We start from the raw sequence: 27,253 nt of genomic DNA, 5'->3' as shown, positions 1-27,253 counted from the left end.
CCTGTCTCCTTCTCTCCCTCTTCCTCTCCCTCCCTCTCCCTGCTCCCCTCTCTGCCCCATTCCTCCCTCTTTCCGTCCTACCCCTCATGCCTTCCCTCTTCCATCCCTCCCTTCTCTCCCTTCTTCTCTCCCTCTCTCCTCTCTCTCTCTCCCTCTCCTTCTCCCCCCTTCTCTCTTCCTTTCCTTCAAAGAAGTAAAGAGGTAAGTTCTTGTTAATTTAATTTTGATTAATTAGAATTGTATCACACATGGGGCAGTTGTAGAAGTTGTACTCCATTCTGACCACAGACTTTCACAGCCAGAGCTCCCACATTAATGACATCATTAATGTCATGCTTTTGCTAAGCTAGAGATGTGTATAAATTAATGTTTCACAACTGCATATGTTTTTAAATTAGATTTCCTTAACTTGAACAACATCTACAGTGCTTCCTTCAGGACAGTTATTTTAATGGTCAATACCGTATGCCTACTGGTTTTCCATAGGGGTCCCAGCCCTTGGTGTTTAGCATTGTAGAGGACTGAGAAGTGGAAGGGAAGCCCAAAGAAGCATCCACTGACTTCACTGGACAGCTTCCCTCCCCCAGATGCCCCAGGGAGACATAATGAAAACTGTATTCCTGGAGAAAAAGTCTGATATAAATCTCCTGGAGCTGGATTTGCTTTTATATAGATTTTTTCTTTTACTTTACTTTGTTGTTGTTGTTCCTTAAAAGCCCACTCATAGGTTCATAGGTTCTTTTTTGAGCAAACAAAATCTCGTATAGTTGAGTTCCATGTTTAACTCCGGGCGTGGTGGCTCACTCTGTAATAGCAGCACTTTGGGAGGCCTAGGTGGGTGGATCGCTTAAGGTCAGAAGTTTGAGACCAGTCTGGCCAACATGGTGAAACCCCATCTCTACTAAAAATATTTAAAAATTATCCGGGCGTGGCAATGGGTACCTGTAATCCCAGCTACTCTGGAGGCCGAGGCACAGGAATTGCTTGAACCTGGGAGGTGGAGGTTGCAGTGAGCCAAGATCGTGCCACTGCACTCCAGCCTGGGTGACAGAATAAGACTCTGTCTCAAAAACAAACAAAAAACACAACACCTTAAGATTTCACCTGCTACTTTTTTCTTAGTACTTGATGTGTAAGTATTTCCCCCTAATTCTAAGCTATTTGGCCTTCTGAAGAGTGGCTGTTATTTGGAACAACCTAAGTATATCTTCTCAACAATGAAAATGTGTCCAAACATCTAGGCAGCAGGAGACCTGAGATCACTTCTGAAATTGTATATTTTAAAAATCTGCATGAGCTGTTTTTCCTCCCACTAAATCAGAAACATGTGGCTGTGTTTCTGCATGTCTTCCTCCTTGGCAGGTGGAATGCCTTAGGCATGTGAGCATAGGCCCTGTTATTCAAACAGTCGCTGGTCTCCTATCAGCACTTCAGTGGGCTAATCCACTAAGGCAGAGTCTCATTAACCCTTAGTTTGCCATATCCACTTATAAAAAGCAGAGTGGCTGGATCAGTCCCATGAACAGTAAGGTAGCAGGTTTGGCTCTCTAGCCTCAGAGTATTAGGCCTTAAAATTCTTAGAAACTCTTTATATGCAAAATGTTCTTTTGGTACACATTTTTTATTTAGTTTTATTTATTTATTTTTGAGACGGAATCTCACTCTGTCACCCAGGGTGGAGTGCAGTGGCGCAATCTCGGCTCACTGCAACCTCTGCCTCCAGGATTCAAGCGATTCTCCTGCCCTAGCCTCCTTAGTAGCTGGGAATACAGGTGTGTGCCACCACGCCTGGCTAATTTTTGTATTTTTAGTAGAGATGAGGTTTCGCCATGTTGGCCAGGCTGGTCTTGAACTCCTGACCTCAAGTGATCCGCCCACCTTGGCCTCCCAAAGTTTTGGGATTACAGGCGTGAGCCACAGCACCTGGGCTGTAATATATTCATCTTAATGAATCCCTTGGTTTTAATAAAAGTACTAGGCTAAAGGCTGGGCGTGGTGGTTCACACCTATAATCCCAGCACTTTGGGAGGCCTAGGTGGGTGGATCATGAGGTCAAGAGATCAAGACCATCCTGGCCAACATGGTGAAACCCCGTCTCTACTAAAAATACAACCGGGCACAGTGGCGCGTGCCTGTAATCCCAGATACTCAGGAGACTGAGGCAGGAGAATCGCTTGAACCTGGGAGGCAGAGATTGTAGTGAGCTGAGATCGTGCCACTGCACTCCAACCTGGCAACAGAGCAAGACTCTGTCTCAGAAAAAAAAAAAAAAAAAAAAGTGCTAGGCTAAAAATTTTACAGGAATATTTAGGATAATGTAATTTATTTTAGCCACTCAACATAATTTTTAGGTATTCTTATGTGGAGTCTATTAAAAGTAAAAAAGTGATATATACCCACAAAATCCTAATTTTTAAAATTAAGATGAATTGAACATTAAGGAGAGCTAACTCACTGTCATCTTTTTCTGATGCTTTCTCTTCCTGACAAAGTAATGGAATTAGTACCCAAAGAGAGTATTTCTGTCCCGACTTAATTTTAATGTCTTAAAGTTGTCTCTGTCTCTAAATGCCTACCAGGTATATCTGTTTGGCTCATGCATTAGCACATTTTATAATAGATACTTCCTCTCTATTATTGCAGCATCCTTACTTGACTTCTTTTTCTTCTCTTATTTATATAGTCTTGAAAGCTTAGAATAAATCCTTTTGGGCATCCTTTACTCCCTAGCCACTTCTTTCTTTTAAAATGACTGTGTAAAAAACTTTAATTCTTTGAAAGTGATTTTGATGGCATTTCAAACCAGCGTGAAGGAAACACCAATAATCTGGAACAAATCAAAAAAATTTTAAAAAGATTTAAAAAGATAAGACATTTGAATTAGAAGGTTTGAAAGGAAGTCCTTTTTTTTTTTTTTTTTTTTCCTCTGGAGACAGGGTCTCACTCTGTCACCCAGTACACCCACTGTACTCACTCACTGTAGTACAGTGAGGTGAGCATAGCTCACATAGCCTCAAACTCCTGGGCTCAAGCAATCCTCCCACCTTAGCCTACTGAGTGGCTGAGATTATATAGGTACACATCACTATGCCTGGCTCTTTTTTTGTAGAGATGGGATCTCGCCATGTTACCCAAGCTGTTCTTGAACTCCTGGGCTCAAGTAATCCACCTGCCTCAACCTCTCAAAGTGCTGGGATTATAGGTGTGAGCCATTGTGCACAGCTGGTACCGTTTTTAACCTCAGCTATCTCACACATGCTACTCCTTCCTCCTGGAATGTTCTTTCCTCCATGTTTTACTAAGCTAATTCTTCGTCCTTTGATTCTTAGATTGTAATTTCTTTTCTTTTCTTGTTTTTGGTTTTTTTGTTTTTTTGAGATGGAGTCTCGCTCTGTCGCCCACGCTAGAGTCCAGTGGCACGATCTCAGCTCACTGCAATCTCTGCCTCCCAGGTTCAAGCGATTCTTCTGCCTCAGCCTCCTGACTAGCTGAGACTACAGGCGCCTGCCACCGTGCCTGGCTAATTTTTGTATTTTTAGTAGAGACGGGGTTTCACCATCTTGGCGAGGCTGGTCTGGAACTCCTGACCTAGTGATTTACCTGCCTCGGCCTCCCAAAGTGCTGGGATTACAGGTGTGAGCCACCACGCCTGGCAGATTGTAATTTATTTTCTTAGAGAGGCTTTTCCTGACCTTCATATCTGAAAATACATATATACTTACACACTATTATTTCTCTTTTTCTTCCTAGCACTTACTTTTTTGTTTGTTGTTGTTGTTTTAAGAGACAGGGTTTCGCTGCATCACCCAGGCTGAAGTGCAGTCATAGCCCATTGAAGCCTTGAACTCTGGGGCATAAACGATTCTCCTGCCTCAGCCCCCCAGAGTAGCTGGGACTACAGGCATTTGTTGTTTTTAGGTACTGGGTCTCACTGTGTTGCCCAGGCTGGTCTTGAACTCTTGGCCTCAAGAGATCCTTCCACCTTGGCCTCCCAAAGTGCTGACAGGTGTGAGCCACACCATGCCCAGCCATAGCACTTACTTTTTAACTGGATGTTTGTGTTTCTGTTTTTTAATATCAGTCTCTCCTGCCCAACTGTAAACTCCTTGGGGTCAAGAATCACATCTGTTTGTTTCACTATTATATATAGCCTATGTAACTTCTAGAACTGAGCCTGAAACATGGTAGGCACTGTGAAGTGAATGATTGATACTTGGGTTTGGGGACATTAGTCTGTCTTATAGAACATATTATTTTCCTAAAACTGAAAAACCTTTTTAGGCCAGGTGCGGTGGCTCACACCTGTAATCCCAGCACTTTGGAAGGCCAAGGCAGGTGGATCCCCTGAGGTTAAGAGTTCAAGACCAGCCTGGCCAACATGGCAAAACACCATCTCTACTAAAAATATAAAAATTAGCTGGGTGTGGTGGCGTGGGCCTGTATTCCCAGCTTCTCAGGAGGCTGAGGGAGGAAAACCACTTGAACCTGGGAGGCAGAGGTTGCAATGAGCCGAGATCTCACCACCACACTCCATCCTAGGCAACAGCAGAGCAAGACTCTGTCTCAAAAAAAAAACCTTTTTATACTTTTTTAAATTTAATAAAACTTTGTTTTCACAACAGTGTCTTTAAATGCTTTGAAATAATAGAATGAGAATTTTAAGTAACTTTTAGAATTAATCATATTCTTTTAGTAGAATTAAGACCTACTTTAATGGATATACCCTCTTTTTAAGCCATCTAAATTAAATTCTGTTCTCTAACAAGTAACATATTTTAAAAATCTTTTACATTGTAGAGGTAATTTGGTTTTTTGTTTTTACAGAAAAGACAAATAGTAAAAAGGTATAGAAGATCTTCCTTCACCATTTCCCTCAAGTCATTTCCAAAAGATAATTACTGGTATCAATTTTGTTTACATTGTACCAAATATTTTCAAGGCATGTATAGATTACATATTTTTAAATAAAAAGTTGGAAGATATTGGTAGACATGCAGATTACTGACATGAAATAATACTGCTCTGCTTAGATTTCTCTTAGCAGAATTCCTCTGCTTAGATTTTCTTGTTTTGCATATTTCTGTAGAATAAATTTCTAAAATGTGATTGCTAGATTGAAGAGTGTACATATCTTAAATTTTGATAGCTACTTCCAAATTGCCTCCCCAAAGGGTTTTAGAAACTTCTTTCTTTCTTTTTTTTTTTTCGAGATGGAATTTCACTCTATCCCCCAGGGTGGAGTGCAGTGGCGCAATCCGGCTCACTGCAAGCTCCACCTTTCGGGTTCATGCCATTCTCCTGCCTCAGCCTCCCAGGTAGCTGGGACTGTCGGTGCCTGCCACCATGCCTGGCTAATTTTTTTTTTTTTTTTTAGTAGAGATGGGGTTTCACTGTGTTAGCCAGGATGGTCTTGATCTCCTGACCTCGTGATCCACCTGCTTCGGCCTCCCAAAGTGCTGGGATTACAGGCATGAGCCACTGTGCCCGGCCATAAACTTTAAAATAACATACTTGTGAGGTTTATGATTAGAAAAGTAACGATGTTTAGTATAGACAATTTGACAAATACAGAAAAGTACTGGCCAGACACAGTGGCTCACACCTATAATCTCAGAACTTTGGGAGGCCAAAGCAGGAGGATCACTTGAGCCCGGGGGTTTGAAACCAGCCTGGGGAATAGCAAGACCTCATTTCAGCAACAACAACAACAAAAATTAGCTGGGCGTGGTGACACATGTCTGTAGTCCCAGCTACTCAGGAGGCTGAGGTAGGAGGACTTCTTGAGCCCAGGAGGTTGAGACTGCAATGAGCCATGATCACGTCACTGCACTCCAGCTTGGGTGACAAAGCAAGACCCTGTTTCAAAAAAAAAAAAGAAAGAAAAAGAAAAAGATAAGCACTCCAAAAAAATCACTTATTTTATTACCTGGTGGTAACCTTTTATATCCTTTTAGTCTTCTGTGCACATAAAAAAATTAAGACTTGAACCATACTATTCAAACTACTTTGTGATGTGCTGTTTTAAAATAGCATTGTAATTAGTGTTATCTTAAAATATGTTCTACTTAGCTATACTATAATTTATTCTAGATGTTTGGACATCTTGATTATTTCTTTTTTTTTTTTTTTGAGACGGAGTCTCACTGTGTCACCAGGCTAGAGTGCAGTGGCGTGATCTTGGCTCACTGCAGCCTCTGCCTCCCGGGTTCAAGCAATTCTCCTGCCTCAGCCTCCCAAATAGCTGGGACTATAGGCACACACCACCATGCCCAGCTAATTTTTTGTATTTTTAGTAGAGACAAGGTTTCACCATCTTGTCCAGGATGGTCTTCATTTCTTGACCTCATGACCCACCCACCTTGGCCTCCCAAAGTGCTAGGATTATAGGCGTGAGCCACCAGGCCCAGCCCATCTAGATTATGCATAATACTTAGCTCTTATAAGTAGCAATAGTATGCATATCTTCAAACTTATCCATATTTTTTACATCTCTCAGTGCTTTTCAAATATACATTCTTAGAAGTAGATTTGCAAGGTCAGAGTCTGAAAATTTAATGCTTTTCATATATACAGCCAAATTGCTCTCCAGAAAAGTTTCAAGTTATGTCTTACTAGTAATCTTAGAGTGCCCTTTTTTTTCTAGAATCTGAGCATTAAAAAGAAAGTTACCAGTTTATTTAGAAATTAAGTTTTTTGTTTTGTTTTGTTTTGTTTTTTGAGATGGAGTCTCACTCTGTCACCCAGGCTGGAGTGCAGTGGTGCAATCTTGGCTCACTGCAAGCTCCTCCTCCCAGATTCACCTGCCTCAGTCTCCGAAGTAGCTGGGACTACAGGCGTGCACCACCATGCCCAGCTAATTTTTTTTATTTTTAGTAGAGATGGGGTTTCACCATGCTGGCTAGGCTGGTCTCAAAGTCCCGACCTTGTGATCTGCCCGCTTTAGCCTCCCAAAGTGCTGGGATTACAGGCGTGAGCCACCGCACCTGGCCTAGAAATTAAGTTTTAAAAGTAACAAAATAAGGAAAAGGAGATAAAGCTATGGTATGGGATGGAAAATGAATGTTGAGACAGAATTAGGTACTGAATAAGTTGTATTCTTACTCCTTACATTGTTCAGTTAATAAATGCCCTTTATTCTCTTTATTTAGTTTTCTTTGATTCTTTTTATGTACGTCACTGTTTTTTTGTTTGTTTATTTAATGCCATTTTATTCAACTTACCTATACCTTTTCACCTAGAGACCAAATGAGAGGGTTGACACTGTATCAGAAAAACCAAGGGAAGATCCAGTACTAAAAGAAGAAGCCCCAGTAAGTTGTTTTACTGAATACTGTCTAACCAAATATGGTGGAAGAAGGTGAAACACAGTGACTGAGTTGCAACACATATTGGTACTACGCTTTTTAATTTCAGAAATTATATTGAAATAAATCTTGGAGCTGGCTTGAGAGGTGGATATTTTCAGTGAATTATTTTCCTTTTCAGAACTATGATCTGTTTTTTTTTTTAAATTGATCAGGTGAATTCTTAACATGCCTTTTTAATAACTTGGCAACAGAAACCATCAATCCTATCTTCAGTATTTGGGGTGGGGCTTATTAATATTTTTCCTCGTTCCCTTTTGCTAGTTTTAGATAGGAGACATCAGAGAAAAGTATAATTGAAGATAAATTTACATTGTTAGCACTTTTAATGTACTTTATACATAGTTTCTTTTTTTGAATTTCTGTTGTTTTTAACCCTTTCCTGTATCAAAGTATAATTGAAGATAAAATTACATTGTTAGCATTTTTAATGTATTATATACATAGTTTCTTTTTTTGAATTTCTGATGAAGTTTTTTGACCCTTTCCTGTAGGTTCAGCCAATACTATCTTCTGTTCCAACAACAGAAGTGTCCACTGGTGTTAAGTTTCAGGTTGGCGATCTTGTGTGGTCCAAGGTGGGAACCTATCCTTGGTGGCCTTGTATGGTTTCAAGTGATCCCCAGCTTGAGGTTCATACCAAAATTAACACAAGAGGTAAGAAAAGGCATAAACAGATGCTGAGTAAAAGGTTGGAAATGAAAGTGACTTTTAAATGTTGTATGTGAATATAAAATACACACATAATATATAATCTGATACAAAAATGTGCCTATCTGTATCAGTTTTGTGGGTTTGTTTTTTTTTTTTTTTTGAGACGGAGTTTTTGCTCTGTTGCCCAGGCTGGAGTGCAATGGGGCAATCTCGGCTTATTGCAACCTCCGCCTCCTGGGTTCAAGTGATTCTCCTGCCTCAGCCTCTGGAAGTAGCTGGGATTACAGGCACCCACCACCATTCCTGGTTAATTTTTGTATTTTTAATACAGATGAGGTTTCACCATATTGACCAGGATGGTCTTGAACTCTTGACCTCAGGGGGTCCACCTGCCTCGGCCTCCCAAAATGGTAGGATTACAGACATGAGCCACTGCGCCCGGCCTCTTTTATCAGTTTTTAAAACCAGTGAAATACTGATAGTCATCTTAAATGGCACAGTGCTTCTATGGCTGATGCAGTCATTATTTGCCTTATGACACCCTACATTTGCTTATAATTTTCTTACACTTGCTTTTTTTAAAGACCTTAATCTGACTGAAAATATGACCTCTTATTTCCTAAAGAAAGCATATGGACAACTGATCAGATGTTTTATATGAGCTTAATAAGCATTTGGGCCAAGCCTTCTTTGAACATTTTTATTTCATTATTGACTGCTATGGATAGTAATTTTTTATCCAGACAAGTACTTTTCATCCTGGCAAATTTTGCAGGATGCTTTTTTTTCCTCTACACTCCATTCTTGAATCTGTAAATTTACTGGGGCATCCTTGTAAATTTGATATGACATGTAGCCTGAAGGTGGCTATATAATATAGGATCCTACCTGAGGAATGTTAATAAAAATTAAGAAAGACAATTCTAACTTTTCTGTACTCCTTTGCTGGGATTTGACCAAAGAATGATGTGGATTAGATTGCAGAGATTCTAGCATTTGAAATGAACTCGCTTAGTAGCCAAAGAAAGGTTTGAGCTTGGAACTTACTTCTGGGTGTTAACTTTGTGAATTGACTCTTGTCATGTGTAGAGCTCCTCATTGTCTGTGACAAGTTTGTACCTGTTTCTTTTTCTTTTACTTTAAACCATCTGTCTTGGTCCTTGTTCACTCTTCTGAGGGGAAATAGTATCTGTTTATGTCTGGCAAGGCACATTTGTGATAGGATCAGCCATATCTGTGATTCTTGAGCTGCATAAACAAGAATCTCTCCCAGTATAGAAGGCCATCTGGCTGGATCATTTTTCGTCTTGTCAATGTGACCCACTGATTAAAGGTTAGGAGAGGGGTTGTGTCAGTGAGGCAGAAATGAAAAACCAACATTGTTGAGCTTTAGTGTAAGATCCTGTGTTCAGTAGTTCTTACATATTTTCTTAATACAATCCTCACAGCAATACAATGAAGTAGGTACTATTATTATCCCATGTTTTAAGTAGGTAAACAGAATCTCAAAGAAATCTTAATTTCACAACCTCTCCTCCTAAACACTGCCTTATATTACAGGGAAAGCAGTTAAATTCACCCAGTCATCATTTACAGAGGTTGGGGAGGCAGTCTTATTATAGTTCCTTCAATTTATATAAGAAGGGTATTGGACTAGTTGTCTCTGAAGTACCCTACCCCTCTAATGATCTAGGGTTATGTGAGTGGGAAAAGAAAAGACAAGGATTTTCCAAGAAGACCATGCTTTCTTAAAGAAAACAATTCATGTCCACATCTGGGCCTCCAGAACTCTCTAAGAAGTTACATGATGTCAGAACTGTGGATCTTCACTTCTCTCCCTTGAGGAAAGCATACTGTTAAGATTATATAAAGAGTTTCATATTCAATTACTTTATGAAAACCTGCAGATTTCAGCTTTTTTCAAGATACAAACGAAAGCACAATTTATGTGTCATCTGTATTTCAAAGGAAGTGTTTACATTTAGTTTTATTAATTAACCTAATCTTGGCCAGGCAAGGTGCCTCATGCCTATAATCCTAGCACTTTGGGAGGCCGAGGTGGGTGGATCACCTGAGGTTAGGAGTTCAATACCAGCTTGGCCAATATGGTGAAACCCCATCTCTACTGAAAATACAAAAATTAGCCGGGCGTTGTGACGCCTCTAATCCCAGCTACTCAGGTGACTGAGACAAGAGAATCACTTGAACCCAGGAGGCGGAGGTTGTGTTTGCAGTGAGCTGAGATCCACCACTGCACTCCAGTCTGGGTGACAGAGTGAGACTTGGTCTCAAAAAAAAAAAAAAAAAAATCTAGCCTGGTACCCCCTAGGCAGTTTCCTACTTTAGTGCTGGAAAAACAGATTTCGTTTATATTATTACCAGAAGTCTGAAATTTTAGGTTAAAAAATGCATATATTTTAACAGAAATTTAAATTGTTCAATTTTTCTATAGTAGTTTAAAAAAGCTTTATTGAAATGTAATTCTCATATCATAAAATTCACCTTTTTTTTCTTTTTTTTTTTTGAGATGAATTGTTGCCCAGGCTATTGTTGCCCAAGCTGTAGTGCAGTGGCACAATCTCAGCTCACTGCAACCTCCACCTCCCGGGTTCAAGTGATTCTTCTGCCTCAGCCTCCCCAGTAGCTGGGATTACAGGCACCCACCACGACACCCAGCTAATTTTTTTTTTTTTTTTTTTTTTTGGTATTTTTAGTAGAGACGGGGTTTCACTGTGTTGGCCAGGCTGGTCTCAAACTCCTGACCTTGTGATCTGCTCGCCTAGGTCTCCCAAAGTGCTGGGATTAAAGGCGTGAGCCACTGTGCCTGGCGAATTCACCCTTTTAAAATGTGTAATTCATTGATTTAAAAATCTGTACTTTCACAGAGTTGTGCAACTGTCACCACAATCTATTTTAGAACATGTTCATTAACCCCAAAAAATCCTGTGTCCATTAGCAATCACCCTCATTTCCACCCGCTAAGAAGCCAGTAACTACTTTCTGTCTCTGTAGACTTACCTGTTCTTCTGGCTTCATTCATTTACCATAATGTTTTTGAGGTTCATCTATGTTTCAGCTTGGTATCAGTGCTTTATTCCTTTTTATTGCCAAATAATATTCCATTTATGGCTATAGTTTTAAATGCAGTATATAGTATAGTTTTAAATGCAGTAGTTTTCTGACAGTTTTTCTGAAAACCAAAAAATACAGCCTAAAAATTTTGTTAATTATGTTCCACTCATGATGCCTATTAAGCATTTTATGCTGCTCATTATTTTTTTTAATAGCACATATACTGCATGTATACATGGGAGATACTCAGAGAAATGAGTGAATCTCCTGTGTTACTTTCTATCTAAGCAACTTTGTAAAATTTATCTTAATCATATATAGTAATCACTGGTTTCCATATTGTTATTAGTCAGTATTTTTATTAGATTCTTAGCATTGGAAAATGTACGTAACAGTTTTTCACATATAAAGATGTAATAATTATTTGTGAGAGCATGCTGAAAGATGTTCAGATCACAATTCTATTTTAAGTTGTATTTTATTACTTAGGTCTCATTAAAAATTTAACTCTTCAGTCAGAGACAGATGTGCTTGTTTCTTGACTTTTCAGGTCTGTAGCTTCTTATTTCAGTCTTATTTCATAGTTTGCCAGGTATCAGGAAACAAAGTGCTAACAAATAGGCAAAATGTTTGTCTTGTTTCCTCTCTAGTAAATGATTTAATGGGGGAAGAAGTTGAAAATATAGATTAAAATGAAATTGTGTTATCTATAAATTTCAGTTTTTATGTTAAGTCCTTTGGGATTATCTGTTTATATCTGAAGAAATAACTGATGTTTGGAAACTTTATGTACTATGTTTTTTAAATCTGAATAGCTCTACCCACCACCCTGTCCTTGAAATTCACTAATTAGTTTAGGTTATATTTCTATTATTCCCCCCAAAAATCCTTTGGATTTTAGATAAATCTTCTTTGATTAATTATCGTTAGATTTGTGCTTGGGTCTTTATTCTCAGATGAGATGATGCGGAAATCTGAGTCCACTGTTGCCTTTCTCTTCCTAATTACTTTGGGTTCTCTGAAAAGATCAGTTCCTGCATTTCTCCATTGATGTAATACTTTTTCTCTAGAACAGTATTTTTCAGACATTTTTGGCAAAAGATGAGTTTTTATTTACTTTTTTCAAATGTCTAGTCTACTATGAACTAATAGCTCTGTAGAATACAACCAAACTTAATTATTTAAAAAAAAAAAAAAGAATGCCCTTCCCCTGAAAAAAACATCTAGTGCAAGATTCTTGATCATGTGTCTACATATCATAACAACGTCAAATTGCTGTCAGAGCTTCTCAATGCTTACTCAACTTCTTTACTTACTTTGTCACAGACTGGCTTGTCAAACCAATTTCAGAGTAGCATTGCCCCTAATCAGCAGTTCTCAGGTGTTGTAGTCCCAGGACCCCTTTTACTCCTAAAATTTGAGGAGTCAAAAAGACTTTTGTTTATGTGGGTTATATCTAATGTTATTTAAATTTGGAAATTAAAGCTGAGATGCAGGCACAAGTGGCTCACGCCTGTAATTCTAACACTTTGGGAGGCTGAGGCGAGAGGATTGCTTGAGCCCAGGAGTTCAAGACCAGCCTGGGCAACATAGCAGGACTCCATCTCAGTTTAAAAAAAAAAAAAAGAAAAAAAATTAAAGCTGAGAAAATTTCAAAATATTTATTAATTTATTTAAAAATAAGAACCTATCATAGGCTGGGGCCAGTGGCTCATGCCTGTAATCTCAGCACTTTGGGAGGCTAAGGCAGGAGGATCACTTCAGGCCAAGCAATTGAAACCAGCCTGAGCCACACAGTAAGACTCCCATCTCTGCAAAAAAAAAGCAACAAAAAATTTTATTAATTAACTGAGCATGGTGACATATGCTTGTAGTCTTACCAGCTCAAGAGGCTAAGGCACAGTATTGCCTGAGCTCAGGAGTTTGAGGCTGCAGTGAGCTAGGATCATAACACTGCAGTCCAGCCTGGGCCACAGAGTGAGACCATGTCTCTAAAAACAAGAACCCCTTACTTACTATCATTAATTATATTTTTATGAAAAATGACTATTTTGTTAATGAGAAGAATTTTTTTTTTTTTTTTTTTTTTGAGACAGAGTCTTGTTCTGTCACCTAGGCTGGAGTGCAGTGGTGCGATCAATTATTTGTGGTGATTTTTACAGTAGCTATTAGTTCTGTAACTGGTGGGTATTAGAACGTATCTTTGGACAATGGGAGTAATACTGAAGAACCTGGGTTAGATTCCCATTTTTGGCAAAGTAGATGTGAATGCTTATGTTCTGAAATGGTTAATAAGAATTTTTACTTACAGGTGCCCGAGAATATCATGTCCAGTTTTTTAGCAACCAGCCAGAGAGGGCATGGGTTCATGAAAAACGGGTACGGGAGTATAAAGGTCATAAACAGTATGAAGAATTACTGGCTGAGGCAACCAAACAAGCCAGCAATCACTCTGAGAAACAAAAGGTAACTAACATGTTAATATTATTTACCTAGTATGGTTTTTAAAGAGCTTAATAACTTGGAAGAATTTTTCATACTTGAATTCAGACAATTATTAGAATCCTTTTTTTAAACCCCTTTCAGCTCAGTTTTAATCATAATGGTAAATTACTAGTAAGTTTGTAAGTACACCAATGAGTTTTATATGTCATATAAACAACGTATAGTACTATTAAAACCTTTAGCTACTTGCTTAATACAATACTGGATTCTATTGTGAGTTTCATTAATGTGCATAGGATATACCAGATACTAGTGAAATGTGGATTTTGCCAGGGATTTTTACTCTTTTTTCTATTTCAGCATGTTTCCATAATTTCTTTTCATTCTTATTTAACAAAATTGTTTTATGAAAGTAAAGTTTTAAAAATATTTAGTGAGTGCCTATTGTGAAATAGGTATGGTTTTAAGCATTTTACATATATTAACTCACTTATTATTCATAACAACCTATATGAGGTAGATACTATTATTCCCCTTTTTACAGATGAAGAAATTGAGGCACAGAAAGCTTATGTAACTGGTTCAACCGAGATCACACAAGTGATGGAATCAGGAAATATATTTGATGTGGTGGTGGAGATTTTAGAATTTTGACATGAACTCTTGGTAATCTGGTTAAGATTTTAAACTCAACTAATTTTAGTGTGGGTCTCTTATGATTCAGAAATTTGTCATTTTTTACACTTGAAAAACTAAATTTTATCACAGAATTTTGATTAATTTTATGAGACTTACATTTTACAGATTTATAGATCAGTATTTGACATACACTATCTCATAGTTTTATTAACTAATTTCTGGCTATATCAGTCTAGCCACCTGGATAATTCCTAATTGCTTTGGCCATCTCACACATCTTTATTCAAAGTATTTTTACCCCTCTTGCCAATCCGAAGTCTTCTAATCAACCCTGGATCTAGAGACCTATGGAAACTATAATTCCAGGTCTACCTTTTTTCTCATCCATGCCTATTCTCCTTTGTCTTATTAACTTTCATTTGTTCCTTGGGGCTCTGTCCTTTCACTTCATTCTGTCCCTGCATGCATTGTGGTTCAAACTCTGCCATCATTTGTTGTGATCTCTGTAGCACCCCTGACTTGCCCTCTGCCCTAGATATGGGAGAGAATTGGGAGTTTCAGGGTATCATTTTTAATGATAATAATCATTTCTGTCATCATTGTTCTCTTTTCCCTCATTATCACTAGCTTTTTTTGTATATGAAAGGAGAAGGATGTCTCCCTCTTGGGGGCCTTGTCCAGCAGAGTGATCAGCAAAGGAAGGATATAAAAGAGAGGCGATCCTCATGTTATCTAATATCTATTTATCAGAATTATGGAGATAGAATATTCTACTTGTTTGACCAAAGAACCTGAAGATATTTATGTAGACCTGAAAAGATAATAGGATCACATGGGAAATACATGTCGATTTTAATGTACCTATTAGAGTAAAGCATGTCTGATAATCTCTATCTTTTTTAAAGATTCGGAAACCCCGACCTCAGAGAGAACGTGCTCAGTGGGATATTGGTATTGCCCATGCAGAGAAAGCATTGAAAATGACTCGAGAAGAAAGGATAGAACAGTATACTTTTATCTATATTGATAAACAGCCTGAAGAGGCTTTATCCCAAGCAAAAAAGAATGTTGCCTCCAAAACCGAAGTTAAAAAAACCCGACGACCAAGATCTGTGCTGAATACTCAGCCAGAACAGACCAGTGCAGGGGAGGTGGCCTCCTCACTCTCAAGTACTGAAATTCGGAGACACAGCCAGAGGCGGCACACAAGTGCGGAAGAGGAAGAGCCACCTCCTGTTAAAATAGCCTGGAAAACTGCGGCAGCAAGGAAATCCTTACCAGCTTCCATTACGATGCACAAAGGGAGCCTGGATTTGCAGAAGTGTAACATGTCTCCAGTTGTGAAAATTGAACAAGTGTTTGCTCTTCAGAATGCTACAGGGGATGGGAAATTTATCGATCAATTTGTTTATTCAACAAAGGTACCTCCTTTTTTCGTGGAGTTTTTTGGGGGATGGTATTTTTAAAATGGTCAACCTTGGCATTTAAAACAATGACCTTGGCATAATTTAAATACCCTTTCTACCCACTGAATTTGAAACATACAGTCATTGTACTCTGTGGGCAAAAAAGACAGGCAAAAAGTCTATGTTTTTCTTCTTTTTTCCCCCTTCTTTTGTGATATTCCCATCTGTAGTAGATTAGTCTTGAGCTGTGCAGCCAAAATTGAGCTTAGTTCCCTAAAGTCATGGAAAAAACTGGGCACTTTGCCTGTTTCTAGTTTGTGTAGTTAGCTTTTCTTAGTTGCAAAATGTGCTGCTTATTAAAATCATTTTTGTCAATTATATGAATTAACCATTGTTATAAAAGCCACTGTAATAATTGTACCTGCTGACCTGTTTGGTTCCACCAGCAATTTTGTTAGATTCTTATTGGCTTGGGATATCTAACTGCCTTTCAGAGAAATCCCAGAACTGTGTTCGTTCTGTAACAATTAGCTGTGGCAGTAACTTGGGTAATGGGGTGAAAACAGCCTCTGCAAACTGTGTGCCTTCATCAGTTTGTCCTGGGCCTCCATTTAGGGCACTTATACTTTAGCTTGAAGACTTTAAAACTCTTCCATAATATTGGTGGTATTTATTCCATATACCTCTTCACTACCATCCCATCCCATACCACTGTGTTGAGTTTGTGATTTTGATTTAGTTGCATTTCATTCATGTGTATTAAAGAATTCTATGCTTATTTTTTCCTGATATAGTCATATGCAGATTAATTAGTTAAACACAGGTATGCTTAATTAGTAATGCATCTTCCTAGAGAAATGTTAAGGGTGCTCTTTTAACCTGGTCTGCCCATAGGTTCAACTGACTTCAGTTAAGGCCAAGCCACCTGGAAGAACTTGAACTGCAGTCCCTACTTGGTTCTCTTGATAGCAAATGTATATTTTTCATCTTTCAAATGGCAAATGAGTATGTTGCATCTTTTTTGAGTACAAATTGGCTTTATTCTTGGAGCTAGTTTTACTGCTTCTGAATGTACAAGTCAAACTTTGTCACCACCACCCCAAAGAATGCTATTTAAAGGAAATTCAAGATGAAACTGATCTTTTCAAAATGAAGGCTCTAAAAATACATGCATGTATATATTTGTGGGGTTTTTTTCCTTTTTAAAAGATGAGGTCTCTCTTTGTGGCCCAGGCTGGAGTGCAGTGGTCGATCATAGCTCACTGCAGCCCCAAGGGATCTTCTGCCTTGGCCTCCCAAAGCACTGAGATTACAGCCATGAGCCACTGTGCCGGACCTTTTAATGATTTTTTGTAGAGATAGGGTCTCACTATGGTGCCTAGGCTGGTCTTGAACTCCTGGCCTCAAGCTGTTCTCCTGCCTCAATCTCCCAAAGTGTTGAGATTACAGGCAGGAGTCACGGTGCCTGGCCAAAAAAATACATATATATTTATAAATCACTTCTTTACTTCTATTCCATTGCATTAAAAATACCTAAAATGACACCTAAGTTAATTATACCTGCCTTCTTTCTGCTTCAGATTACTTATTGGGTCACATTTTGGTCACCATGAATGACATATTTCTGTATTTAGGGATATTCTTGTCTCTTAAGACATATTGGCATTGTTTTCTGTGTAATAGAGCACTTTACCAAATGAAAATGACTAGAGTTCTCTTACTGTGATATGTATAAAGACCAGAAAATACTTTGTTTTGATAGAAAATTGAGTGATACAGGTATATTTTTTGGTGACATTTATCACCTGGACTTAGACAAATATTCTACCTCATGTGATCTTATTGTGCATTTAAAAATGTATCTTGGAATTAGCTGGGCATGGTAGCATGCGCCTGTAGTCCCAGCTACTCGAGAGGCTGAGGCAGGAGAATTACTTGAACCTGGGAGGCAGAGGTTGCAGTGAGCCAAGATCTCGCCACTGCACTCCAGCCCAGGTGACGGAGCCAGACTCCATCTTAAAAAAATTCTTTTTTGGCCAGTTGCGGTGGCTCACGCCTGTAATCCCAGCACTTTGGGAGGCCGAGGCAGGCAGATCACCTGAGGTCAAGAGTTCGAGACCAGCCTGGCCAACATGGTGAAACCTCATCTCTACTAAAAATACAAAAAAAATTAGCAGGGCACGGTGGCACGCACCTGTAGTCCCAGCTACTCGGGGAGACTGAGGCAGGAGAATCACTTGAACCCAGGTGGTGGAGGTTGCAGTGAGCCAAGATCACACCACTGCACTCTAGTCTAGGCGACAGAGGGAGACTTCATTTAAAAAAAAAAAAAATTTTTTTTAATTAAGAAAAAGTGTCTTGATCGCTTAATCAAATTGTTCTGATAAAGGCTAAGATAGCTTAATTGCAATCAAAGACCATATAAAATTTAAGTAAATTATGATCATTTAAAGTCATCTTTACAAGCCCATGATGCCACTTGCCTGGTAATCACCTGTTTTGTTGTTTTTTCTTTTGCCTTATTTTAAAGGGAATTGGTAACAAAACAGAAATAAGTGTCAGGGGGCAAGACAGGCTTATAATTTCTACACCAAACCAGAGAAGTGAAAAGCCAACGCAGAGTATCTCATCTCCTGAAGCAACATCTGGTTCTACAGGTTGGTATGAGTGAAGAGTATATATAGAGGTCCATTTTGAGAAATCCTTGTTCTGTTCTGCTATAATATGGTAGCTGTGTTCCTAAGAAACTCTTAGTTATCAAAAGTAAATTATATTTAAAAATCAAATTATAAAAGCAGTTACTTTAATAGGAAAGAATGGGTTAGAGGCTAGAGAACTTTATTCATAGCAAGTTATTTTTTGTACAAGAATTAAAATAATATTCTATAATTAAAAGTGTATAGCTATAAAAATCTATATCTATCAGAGTAAATACACCATTGATTATCTCTCTTTGCATAATAACAGCTTACTTTTCCTGTTCCATTAGCACACACATACCATTTCCTCCTTTAAACCCTGTTGGAAACAAACTGGCAGATGCCAAAGCTCTTGTCATTATTCCTAGGTGTGCTAGATACTAGTAGCTGAGGGGCCTAGAGCCTAATTGTCCTAATGTAACCTATTTTCTGATTAGCAGATACCATGAATTGAAAATCAAGCCATGTTATTCTTGCTTAAAGGAGAAGCTGTATTCAGTAAGATTGTGCCTTTGGAATGTTTAACTTTTTTTTTTTTTTTTTGAGAGAGAGTCTCACTCTGCCACCCAGGCTGGAGTGCAGTGGCTCGATCTTGGTTCACTGCAACCTCCGCCTCCTAGGTTCAAGCGATTCTCCTGCCTCAGCCTCCTGAGTAGCTGGGATTACAGGGGAACACCAACACACCTAGCTACTTTTTGTATTTTTAGTAGAGACAGGGTTTCACCATGTTGGCCAGGCTAGTCTCCAACTCCTGACCTTCTGATCCGCCTGCCTTGGCCTCCCAAAGTGCTGGGATTATAGGCATGAGCCACCGCGTCTGGCCTTTTTTTTGTGTGTGCGTGTGTGTGAGACAGGGTCTCACTCTGTCATACAGAGTGGAGTACAATGGTACGATCATGGCTCACTGCAGCCTCAACCTCCCAGGCTCAGGTGATCCTTTCACCGCAGCCTCCCAGGTAGCTGGGACCACAGGCGTGCATCACCATACCTGGCTAAGTTTTTGTATTTGTTGCCATGTTGCCCAGGCTGGTCTTGAACTCCTGGACTCAAGCAATCTACCTGCCTCGGCCTCCCAGTGTGCTGGGATTATAGGCCTGAGCCATTGCACCCAGCCAACATAATTTTTTTTTAGACTAATTTACTAAGGATTTTAGAATTTTAATTGAATGTCTGGTGGGTTTGGTTTATGTAACAGTATTACATCAGTAGTATTTATGTAATACTGCTTGCTTCATATAGCCATCAAGAAAAGAGTTAAGTATTAACTAGCTTGTTCATTTGGAATCTTAGTTTAGGAGAAAGGAATTCGTTTCATTTTGTTCTTTAAAAATTTGTTTTGAGTCTAAGAAGCGACTACAGTAGAAAAAAAAAAAAGATAAACTATTTTCTGAACATACTTATAGACCCATATATGAGTTTGTTTGTTTGTTTCCCCACACTGGCCAGCTGGGTGTCCTATGATTCAATTTGATTCTCACACTGTTTCCCTGGTGTTAGAGTCCAGTCCCTCAGGGTAAGGGCTCAACTCTCTAAGACTGCCCTGACTTCAGATGTCAGTTGCAAGTCTGGGGCTTCAGAACTTCTGACTGACCAGCTATAAATTGGAGGTTCTCATGACCCCCTCCTTGAGTTTAGTCATTTGCTAGAGCAGCTCACAGAATTCAGACAAGCCCTTTCCTTACATTTACTGGTTCATGTTAAAGAATATGGCAAAGGGTACAGATGAACAGCCAGATGGAAGAGATGCACAGGGCAAGGTATATGGAAAGGGCTGTAGAGCTTCATGCCCTCTCTGGCCATACCACCCTACAGGCACCTTTGTGTGTTCAACAACCTGGAATTTCTCCAAACCCTGTAGCTCAGGGATTTTTATGGAGGCTTTATCATGTAGGCATGATCAATTAACTCAGTCTTCAGCCCCACTCCCCTTCGCAGAAGATGGGGAGTGGAACTTAAAGAAAGCATCTAATCATAGCTTGGTTTTTCTAGTGACCAGACCCCAACTAGGAACCCACCAAGAGTTGCCTCTTTAGAACAAAAAACATTTGTATTATGCAGGAAATTCCAAGGATTAGGAGCTCTGTGCCAGGAACCAGGGGTAGTGATCAAATATATATTTCTTATCATATCACAGTATCACAGTGACGAAGTAATTTTCTGGATGGATCAAAGTCTTAAGACCTGAAGTGGTAATCTTGAATCAATAGTAACTCAGCAAACCTGTGATTGAGTGGCATAAAGTGTAAATATTTTTGTAAGGGAAATTTAAATAAAATTCTAATTATTAAAATAGCAAAGTAAAAACAATCATTGTTCACAAAAGTACTTGGGATAGCTTTTGATAAAAAGAAAATAATGGAAGCTGCAGGACAGGGAGAGGTAATGCCAGTGGAGATGGGGCACATGTTGGATGGGGCATTTTAAACAGCCTTTTTTAAAATGGAATTGGGAAGGAAAGTTGAGTTAAAGAAAGGAGGGAGTGAATAGCAAAGTCCAGTACTACATTTGCAAATTGTGTCATTTCAAAATACTTTATAAAAAGATGAACTTACAATGTCAAAGGAATGGATAGATGGACTTAGAAGATTTCACATTAGCCATAATTGAGAATATTCCCTTCTTTGAATATTAAAAGAATCTTTTGGCCTCCACTTTCCATAATTAGGTACGTCAGTTTTTTTACCTCTTTACACTAAATGATTAGTAATTTGTCTGAATTTAAATGGGATATCTGGAATAGGAGGATCTTTATTTGAAATCAGTTTCCTAAGGAGAAAGTAAATTCCTCCTATATTAGATTGATCTTAACTCAAATATTATGGTTTTATTTTAGATGGAGCTTGTTTTTCTTCTTCCTCTCAGTTACTGAACTTTTTTTTTTTTTTTTGAGACCGGATCTTGCACCCAAGTTGGAGTATAGTGGTGTGATCATAGCTCACTGTAACCTTAAACTCCTGGGTTCCAGTGATCCTCCTACCTCAGCCTCCTGAAGTAGCTAAGACTACTGGTGCCTGCCACCATGCTTGGCTAATTTATTTTATTTTTATTTTTTGTAGAGGTGGGGGTCTCACCTTGTTCCCCAGGCTGGTCTCAAACTCCTGGGCTTAAACGATCCTCCTGTCTTGCCCTCCTGAAGTGTTGGGATTACAGGCATGAGTCGCTGTGCCCAGCCTGAACATTTTCTTTTTATGTAGTCTTTTCATTGTAAGATGTAATTTCTGCTATGAATATTTCCTTTTTTTCTAAGTGGAAGGTTATACTTCTTTGTATCTGGAAAAAGGCAGTATTGCTTTTTGCTTAAGCAGGCACATAGAATTTAGGTTGTAAATTAAGATTGAAAACTTAATTTAGGGCCGGGCATGGTGGCTCACACCTGTAATCCCAGCACTTTGGGAGGCTGAGGCAGGCGGATCACGAGGTCAGGAGTTCGAGACCAGCCTGGCCAACATGGTGAAACCTCATCTCTACAAAGGTACAAAAAAAAAAAAAAATAGCTGGGCATGGTGGTACGCGCCTGTAATCCCAGCTATTCAGGAGGCTGAGGCAGGAGAAGCGCTTGAACCCTGGAGGCGGAGGTTGCAGTGAGCTGAGATTGCATCATTGTACTCCAGCCTAGGTGACAGCGAGAGACTCCGTCTCAAAAAAAAGAAAAAGAAAAGAAAACTGAATTTAGGGACTGGTGCTCTAAAGCTTTGAGCTTGGCTGAAGTTTGGTTAGCAGCCATGGTTGATAAGCATACTTTGTCTTTTTAAGTGACCATTTTGCTTTTTGTGAAAATAACTTCAGTAGTTGAAAAGTCAAAATAGAGACTTGTTCACCCTTCATAAACCAATTGCATCATCTCAGCTGGTGTTAACTGCTTAAGGAAATTATTGAGCCTTTTCTTAGTAAATTTCAGGGATATATAAAATGTTTGGCACTGTCACATTTTTGTCGTTTGAAGAATTGTACTTGTATTCACAGATTTCAAAGCTATTTTCCAAACCCAGAAATGCTCACCTCTTTCTTAGAACATGAATATAATACTCTTCAGTGGTTTTAAATTTATATGTTCTTTGGGTAACTTTCAGAATCATTTTAAGAAATCATGTTGCTTTATCCTCTCTAAGACAGTAAATCAAATATCTTCTGCTCTTCATGATGTGATTATATTACCCTCAACACAAGTAAAGATTTTTTTTTTTTTTTTTTTGAGATGGAGTCTCACTCTGTCGCCCAGGCTGGAATGCAGTGGTGCGATCTCATCTCACCGCAAGCTCCGCCCCTGGGTTCACGCTATTCTGCCTCAGCCTTCCAAGTAGCTGGGATTATAGGCAACCGCCACCACGCCTGGCTAATTTTTTGTATTTTTAGTAGAGACAGGGTTTCACCGTGTTAGTCAGGATGGTCTCGATCTCCTGACCTCATGATCTGCCCGCCTCGGCCTCCCAAAGTGCTGGGATTACAGGCGTGAGCCACCGCACCCAGCCTTTTCTGTTTTTAAGCAATTCCATTTTCATTTTTGCCCTCCCTAGTAGTATTTGAATATTGACACTTACACTAAAGTATGGCTCTCTGGGATCCTCAGGTTGGTCTGGGAGGATAGCATATCTGTTGTCTTAGTAAACATTTTTGTCAGTGTAAGGAGAAGAGTGAGAGTAAAGAAAGGAGCCAACACCTTTATTTGTGATTACTGTAAATCAATTAACCACAGCTCCAAAACAATATATTATTATCAAACTACCCACTCTTTCCCAAAAACAAAACAAAGTAGTGGCATCCCTCATTTTGGCTTTGAACTAAAGTGAGGGAAGTCATTTATACATAGCCAAGAGTAATGAAAGCAGAAAATATAAAGGTTATATGAAAGGCTTTATAGATAGAGCTTCTATCTGATTTTATAGGTCTTAGTGGCTTCTTCCTATGGCAAGCCAGAGGTGACTATGATTTAGGAAGGAATATGTAGGTGGTCCAGGCACTGAAAACATGGAGAACAGCTGCATTGCAGGTATTATTCCTCCTCAGGCTCACAGAATGAAATCATTCCTGACTTAGTGTTATTTCAAGTTGTATTCTTCAATTTCCGTTTTATCCTTTCCAAAAATGGGGTCCATGTGAGTTTTCTTCAATTTGCTTTTAAAGAATTGTACTCTTTGAAAATCTTTTTTTTTTTTTTTTTTTTTTTTTTTGAGACGGTGTCTCACTTTGTCACCCAGGCTGGAGTGCAGTGGTGCGATCTCGGCTCACTGCAAGCTCCGCTTCCCGGGTTCATGCCATTCTCCTGCCCCAGCCTCCCGAGTAGCTGGGACTACAGGCGCCCGCCACCATGCCCGGCTCATTTTTTTTTTTGTATTTTTAGTAGAGACGGGGTTTCACCGTGTTAGCCAGGATGGTCTCTATCTCCTGACCTCATGATCCACCCGCCTCAGCCTCCGAAAGTGCTGGGATTACAGGCGTGAGCCACCGCGCCCAGCCTAAAAATCTTAATAGTTTGTTTTACTATTTAACATGAAAAGCTTGATAATTTGTTTCAACTAGTTTTCCATGACTAATTATTTCCAAAATAAAACAGATCCCTTGATAGTCAAATTAATGATTAGGTTTTGGTCACATTTTTGTGCCTTTCCTGCTATTCCTGCTTTTGTTATTAATAACAATAGCAAAACTTATATAAGTGCAACAAGCACCGTTAACCATTTTACATATAGAATTAATTAAACTCCTTTGTTAAAATGCAGAATGTGTAGCACTGATTGAATTTTGAGCCAATAATTTCTAATGCCAAGTGGGTAATAAAGTTATTTTTATGCATCCTTCAGTCCCTTCATTCCCTAATTATATTTACCTAAAGATGTTTATGTGCTTTTAAAACTAAACAATGTCTCTGCTGTTTTAGTTTGACTTTTTAATTTTTAAAAAACCAATCCCCCTTTATTTGTATAATTTAGGACCCTTTGTGAATCCCAGTCTCAGCTCATCAGCCTTCACAATTTGATCTGTTAAATAATTTATATGCTCCTGAGTATTTAGCAGATTTTAATGACTTTAATTAAAATGCCAAAAGTAATGGGTAAGAAAAGCAAATAATTTGGTCATATCTTAATTACATAGATGTCAAGGTATCCTTAAATGAGTTTTTGTTTGTGTGTTTAAATCATTTCTTAGGCTCAGTAGAAAAGAAGCAACAGAGAAGATCAATTAGAACTCGTTCTGAATCAGAGAAATCCACTGAGGTTGTGCCAAAGAAGAAGATCAAAAAGGAGCAGGTTGGCTTCCTACATGTAGAGAGTTAAAACATTGTATTTGTAAATGTTGTGGCTTACATTCCTGTCTTAAAAGAAAGAGAAACTTTCCCCCACACTGAGTTTCCTTTCTGGACTATCTTACACTTCTGTCCCGGTGGGTTCCAGTGCTCAATTTTAATACAGCCATTCCTGTGATTCTGCTTCAAGCATTTTCACAGAAAACAAGCTTCAGGAGATGGGAAGCCAGTGGTGCAAGACTCTTAAAAAACTCCTTTACATTTATTTAGAAGTTTCTGTTATCAGCAAAATGATTTCATGTTTTTATGATTTTTATTTGGAACCATCATTGAGTTCCTTTTTTTTTTTTTTCAAATTTTGATTTTTGGTTTAAGCTGCTGGTATGTATTTTTTAAATTTTTAAACAAATCAATTTAATTTATATTCTTATATTTAAGAAACAGATAATCATAGATGATCTGGTTTTTCTGTTAATATCGCAGATTTTTTGGAATGTTATTTTCCCATTGGAATATTCGCCTGGTATCAGGTTGTCAGATAAATAATATTTAGGTTAAAAAAGGTGTGTATGGGGGGTTGCATTTTGACTGAAGCGTATTAAACCAGTGTAATCAATGTAGTAAGATTCATTTAAATGACGTTTTCAAAGAAAATTTTAGAAGCCATTCTTCTTTAAACTCACAATCAGATTTTTTCTTAATTTTTTTAGTGAAAGGATATCCATTCTTACAGCCTAAACACCTGCTAGTAAACAAAACAAATTCTGAATAGAATTAGTTCCAATAAGTTTTATATTTTTTAAACCATTTAATATGGAAGAATGTGAGCTTTTCTATTTAAAATATTTCCTTCATCATTTTAAACTTCCAAATTTAAATCTAACTTTGTGGGTGCTCTGTGGTATCACCAAGCAAGTGAAACTGTTTTTCCAGAATATTTAACTAAAATTTAAATAGAATACTAATTTGTCATTCATTTATCATATTAACTTTCATATTGCATACTTAGGAAACTATATTCCAAAAAATCTTTCTAAGCTCTTGAAAATCTATAGTATTCATTTCCAGAATGAAGTTGTGATTTTGCCAGCTGGTTCCCAAATTCAGTCTGTGACCAGTCAGTTTAAAACTAATAAGCAGAATGAGTACAAAGAGTGGGACAAATTGTTAATGCCACTGTGTTATAGTTAGTAGTAGAACAATACCAGTGATTGTTTAGAAGATTTTATATTTGTATTACTAATTGTATCTTATAAAAGCGTTTCTGTTGTATGTTTTTTTACCTGTTGTAAAAAAAATAAAATTTTTTTTAAAAAGCTTAGAACAATCCTTAAATATTTACAAAATGTGTTTCAACATTCATATTTCACCACATCTTAAAGAAACATGAAATTCAATTTATAGCTTAAACAGGAACTCCTCCAAACAGCCTCCTTTCTCTAATTCCAATGGTTCAATCCTCAAATTACCACGTGTTTTACATATACATTGGCAGAATAACTTCTGATCTCGCTCTCCTAATGTAGGATCAAGACACTGTTCATAAGACACTCAAGAAAGTGCTTTTGCAATATCACAAACTTATTTTCTTAAGTTTGTACTAGCAGCAAAAGTATTGAGCTTCCAGCTGTATGGAGCCCTGTAGCACTCTCTACAGAGAGGGTCCTGATTCCCAGCAACTTAGCTGTGAGTGCAGGCGCGGAAGGGTCTTAAAGTGGCGTGAGTTACATTAACCTGAGTATCATAGTAAGTAAAAATTTATCCTAACGTCTTTGGGGTGGGAGGGGTTTTTAGCAACATTGGGGCCGGTTGCAGAAACAACCCCTCTCCTGCCTTCCAGACACTGAGGAAAGTATTCTTGTTCTCTTCATATACCAAGGGAATGGTGGGAAAAGTCTTTGCTAGAGAGCATGTGGCTGTGTGTTGTCACTTGATATTCAGCACAGGCAGCTAGGATTTAAACCCTCCCTGATCTTGAGACAGAGAACTTTACCCAGAAGATGGGACTGAGTTCAGATTTGAGATACATTAATCACTCATCATTACTTAGATTGATGAAAAGTATCTTTTCCCTCTGTTAATAATTAAAAGGGAAAAAAATTCTTTGTTAATGCTGTATTTTTCTGTCCAAACAGGTTGAAACAGTTCCTCAGGCTACAGTGAAGACTGGATTACAGAAAGGTGAGTTAGTATTATAATGTTGCTTTGCATTTCCTTGATTAAAACCAATTTTTAAGAATTACTTATTTGTACTCCATGTATTTTTGTCTGTCTCTGTAAATCATTGTTGTTGCTCTTCAGTGTGAAATTGCAGTATTCCCCGGTGTTTGTGTGTGTGTGTGACTTTTAGAGTTGATCTTATTCTGTACCTCCACGTGAAAAGTCTTACTTGTTTTGGTAAATTGGAGAACACCACGTAGACTTGATACTGTTTCCAGCCTTTCTCCATAAGATTCTGGGGTTTCACTGGCTTATAAACTAGGGATGTGACGAATCCACTTTTTTTGGTATTCGACTGAATACCGAATAGTAGCTATTCATGTTTGTCAAACATGGACTATGACAAATCAGACAAGACAAGCTTATTGAAAAAAATCTTGCCACATTTATTTTTACAGTGCTGTAAAATCTTTTTGTAAATTAAAATGATTCATAGCATATTTATGGCCACTATTAGATGACCTTATGCGAATCTATTTGAGATATGCACAAAGTTTAAGAAAGCTTAAACTT

At 38.3% G+C, this 27,253-nt stretch overlaps 1 protein-coding gene across 6 annotated transcripts in view; it reads left to right on the top strand.

Moving 5' to 3' along the window:
- NSD3 (nuclear receptor binding SET domain protein 3) overlaps positions 1–27,253 on the top strand; it is a 108,786-nt gene that overhangs the window by 38,187 nt on the left and 43,346 nt on the right. For all 6 annotated transcript variants that reach the window (XM_025395401.1, XM_025395402.1, XM_025395398.1 and 3 more), the window contains 7 exons: positions 7,239–7,310; positions 7,859–8,021; positions 13,402–13,556; positions 15,080–15,595; positions 18,111–18,237; positions 24,424–24,524; positions 26,656–26,701. In XM_025395401.1, coding sequence (XP_025251186.1) covers positions 7,239–7,310; positions 7,859–8,021; positions 13,402–13,556; positions 15,080–15,595; positions 18,111–18,237; positions 24,424–24,524; positions 26,656–26,701 — 1,180 coding nt within the window. The remainder of the gene's footprint in view (positions 1–7,238; positions 7,311–7,858; positions 8,022–13,401; positions 13,557–15,079; positions 15,596–18,110; positions 18,238–24,423; positions 24,525–26,655; positions 26,702–27,253) is intronic.

This window comes from Theropithecus gelada, chromosome 8 (genome assembly GCF_003255815.1).
Source record: "Theropithecus gelada isolate Dixy chromosome 8, Tgel_1.0, whole genome shotgun sequence".
Taxonomy (NCBI): Eukaryota; Metazoa; Chordata; class Mammalia; order Primates; family Cercopithecidae; genus Theropithecus; species Theropithecus gelada.
This window is presented reverse-complemented; position numbering and strand designations above follow the sequence as displayed.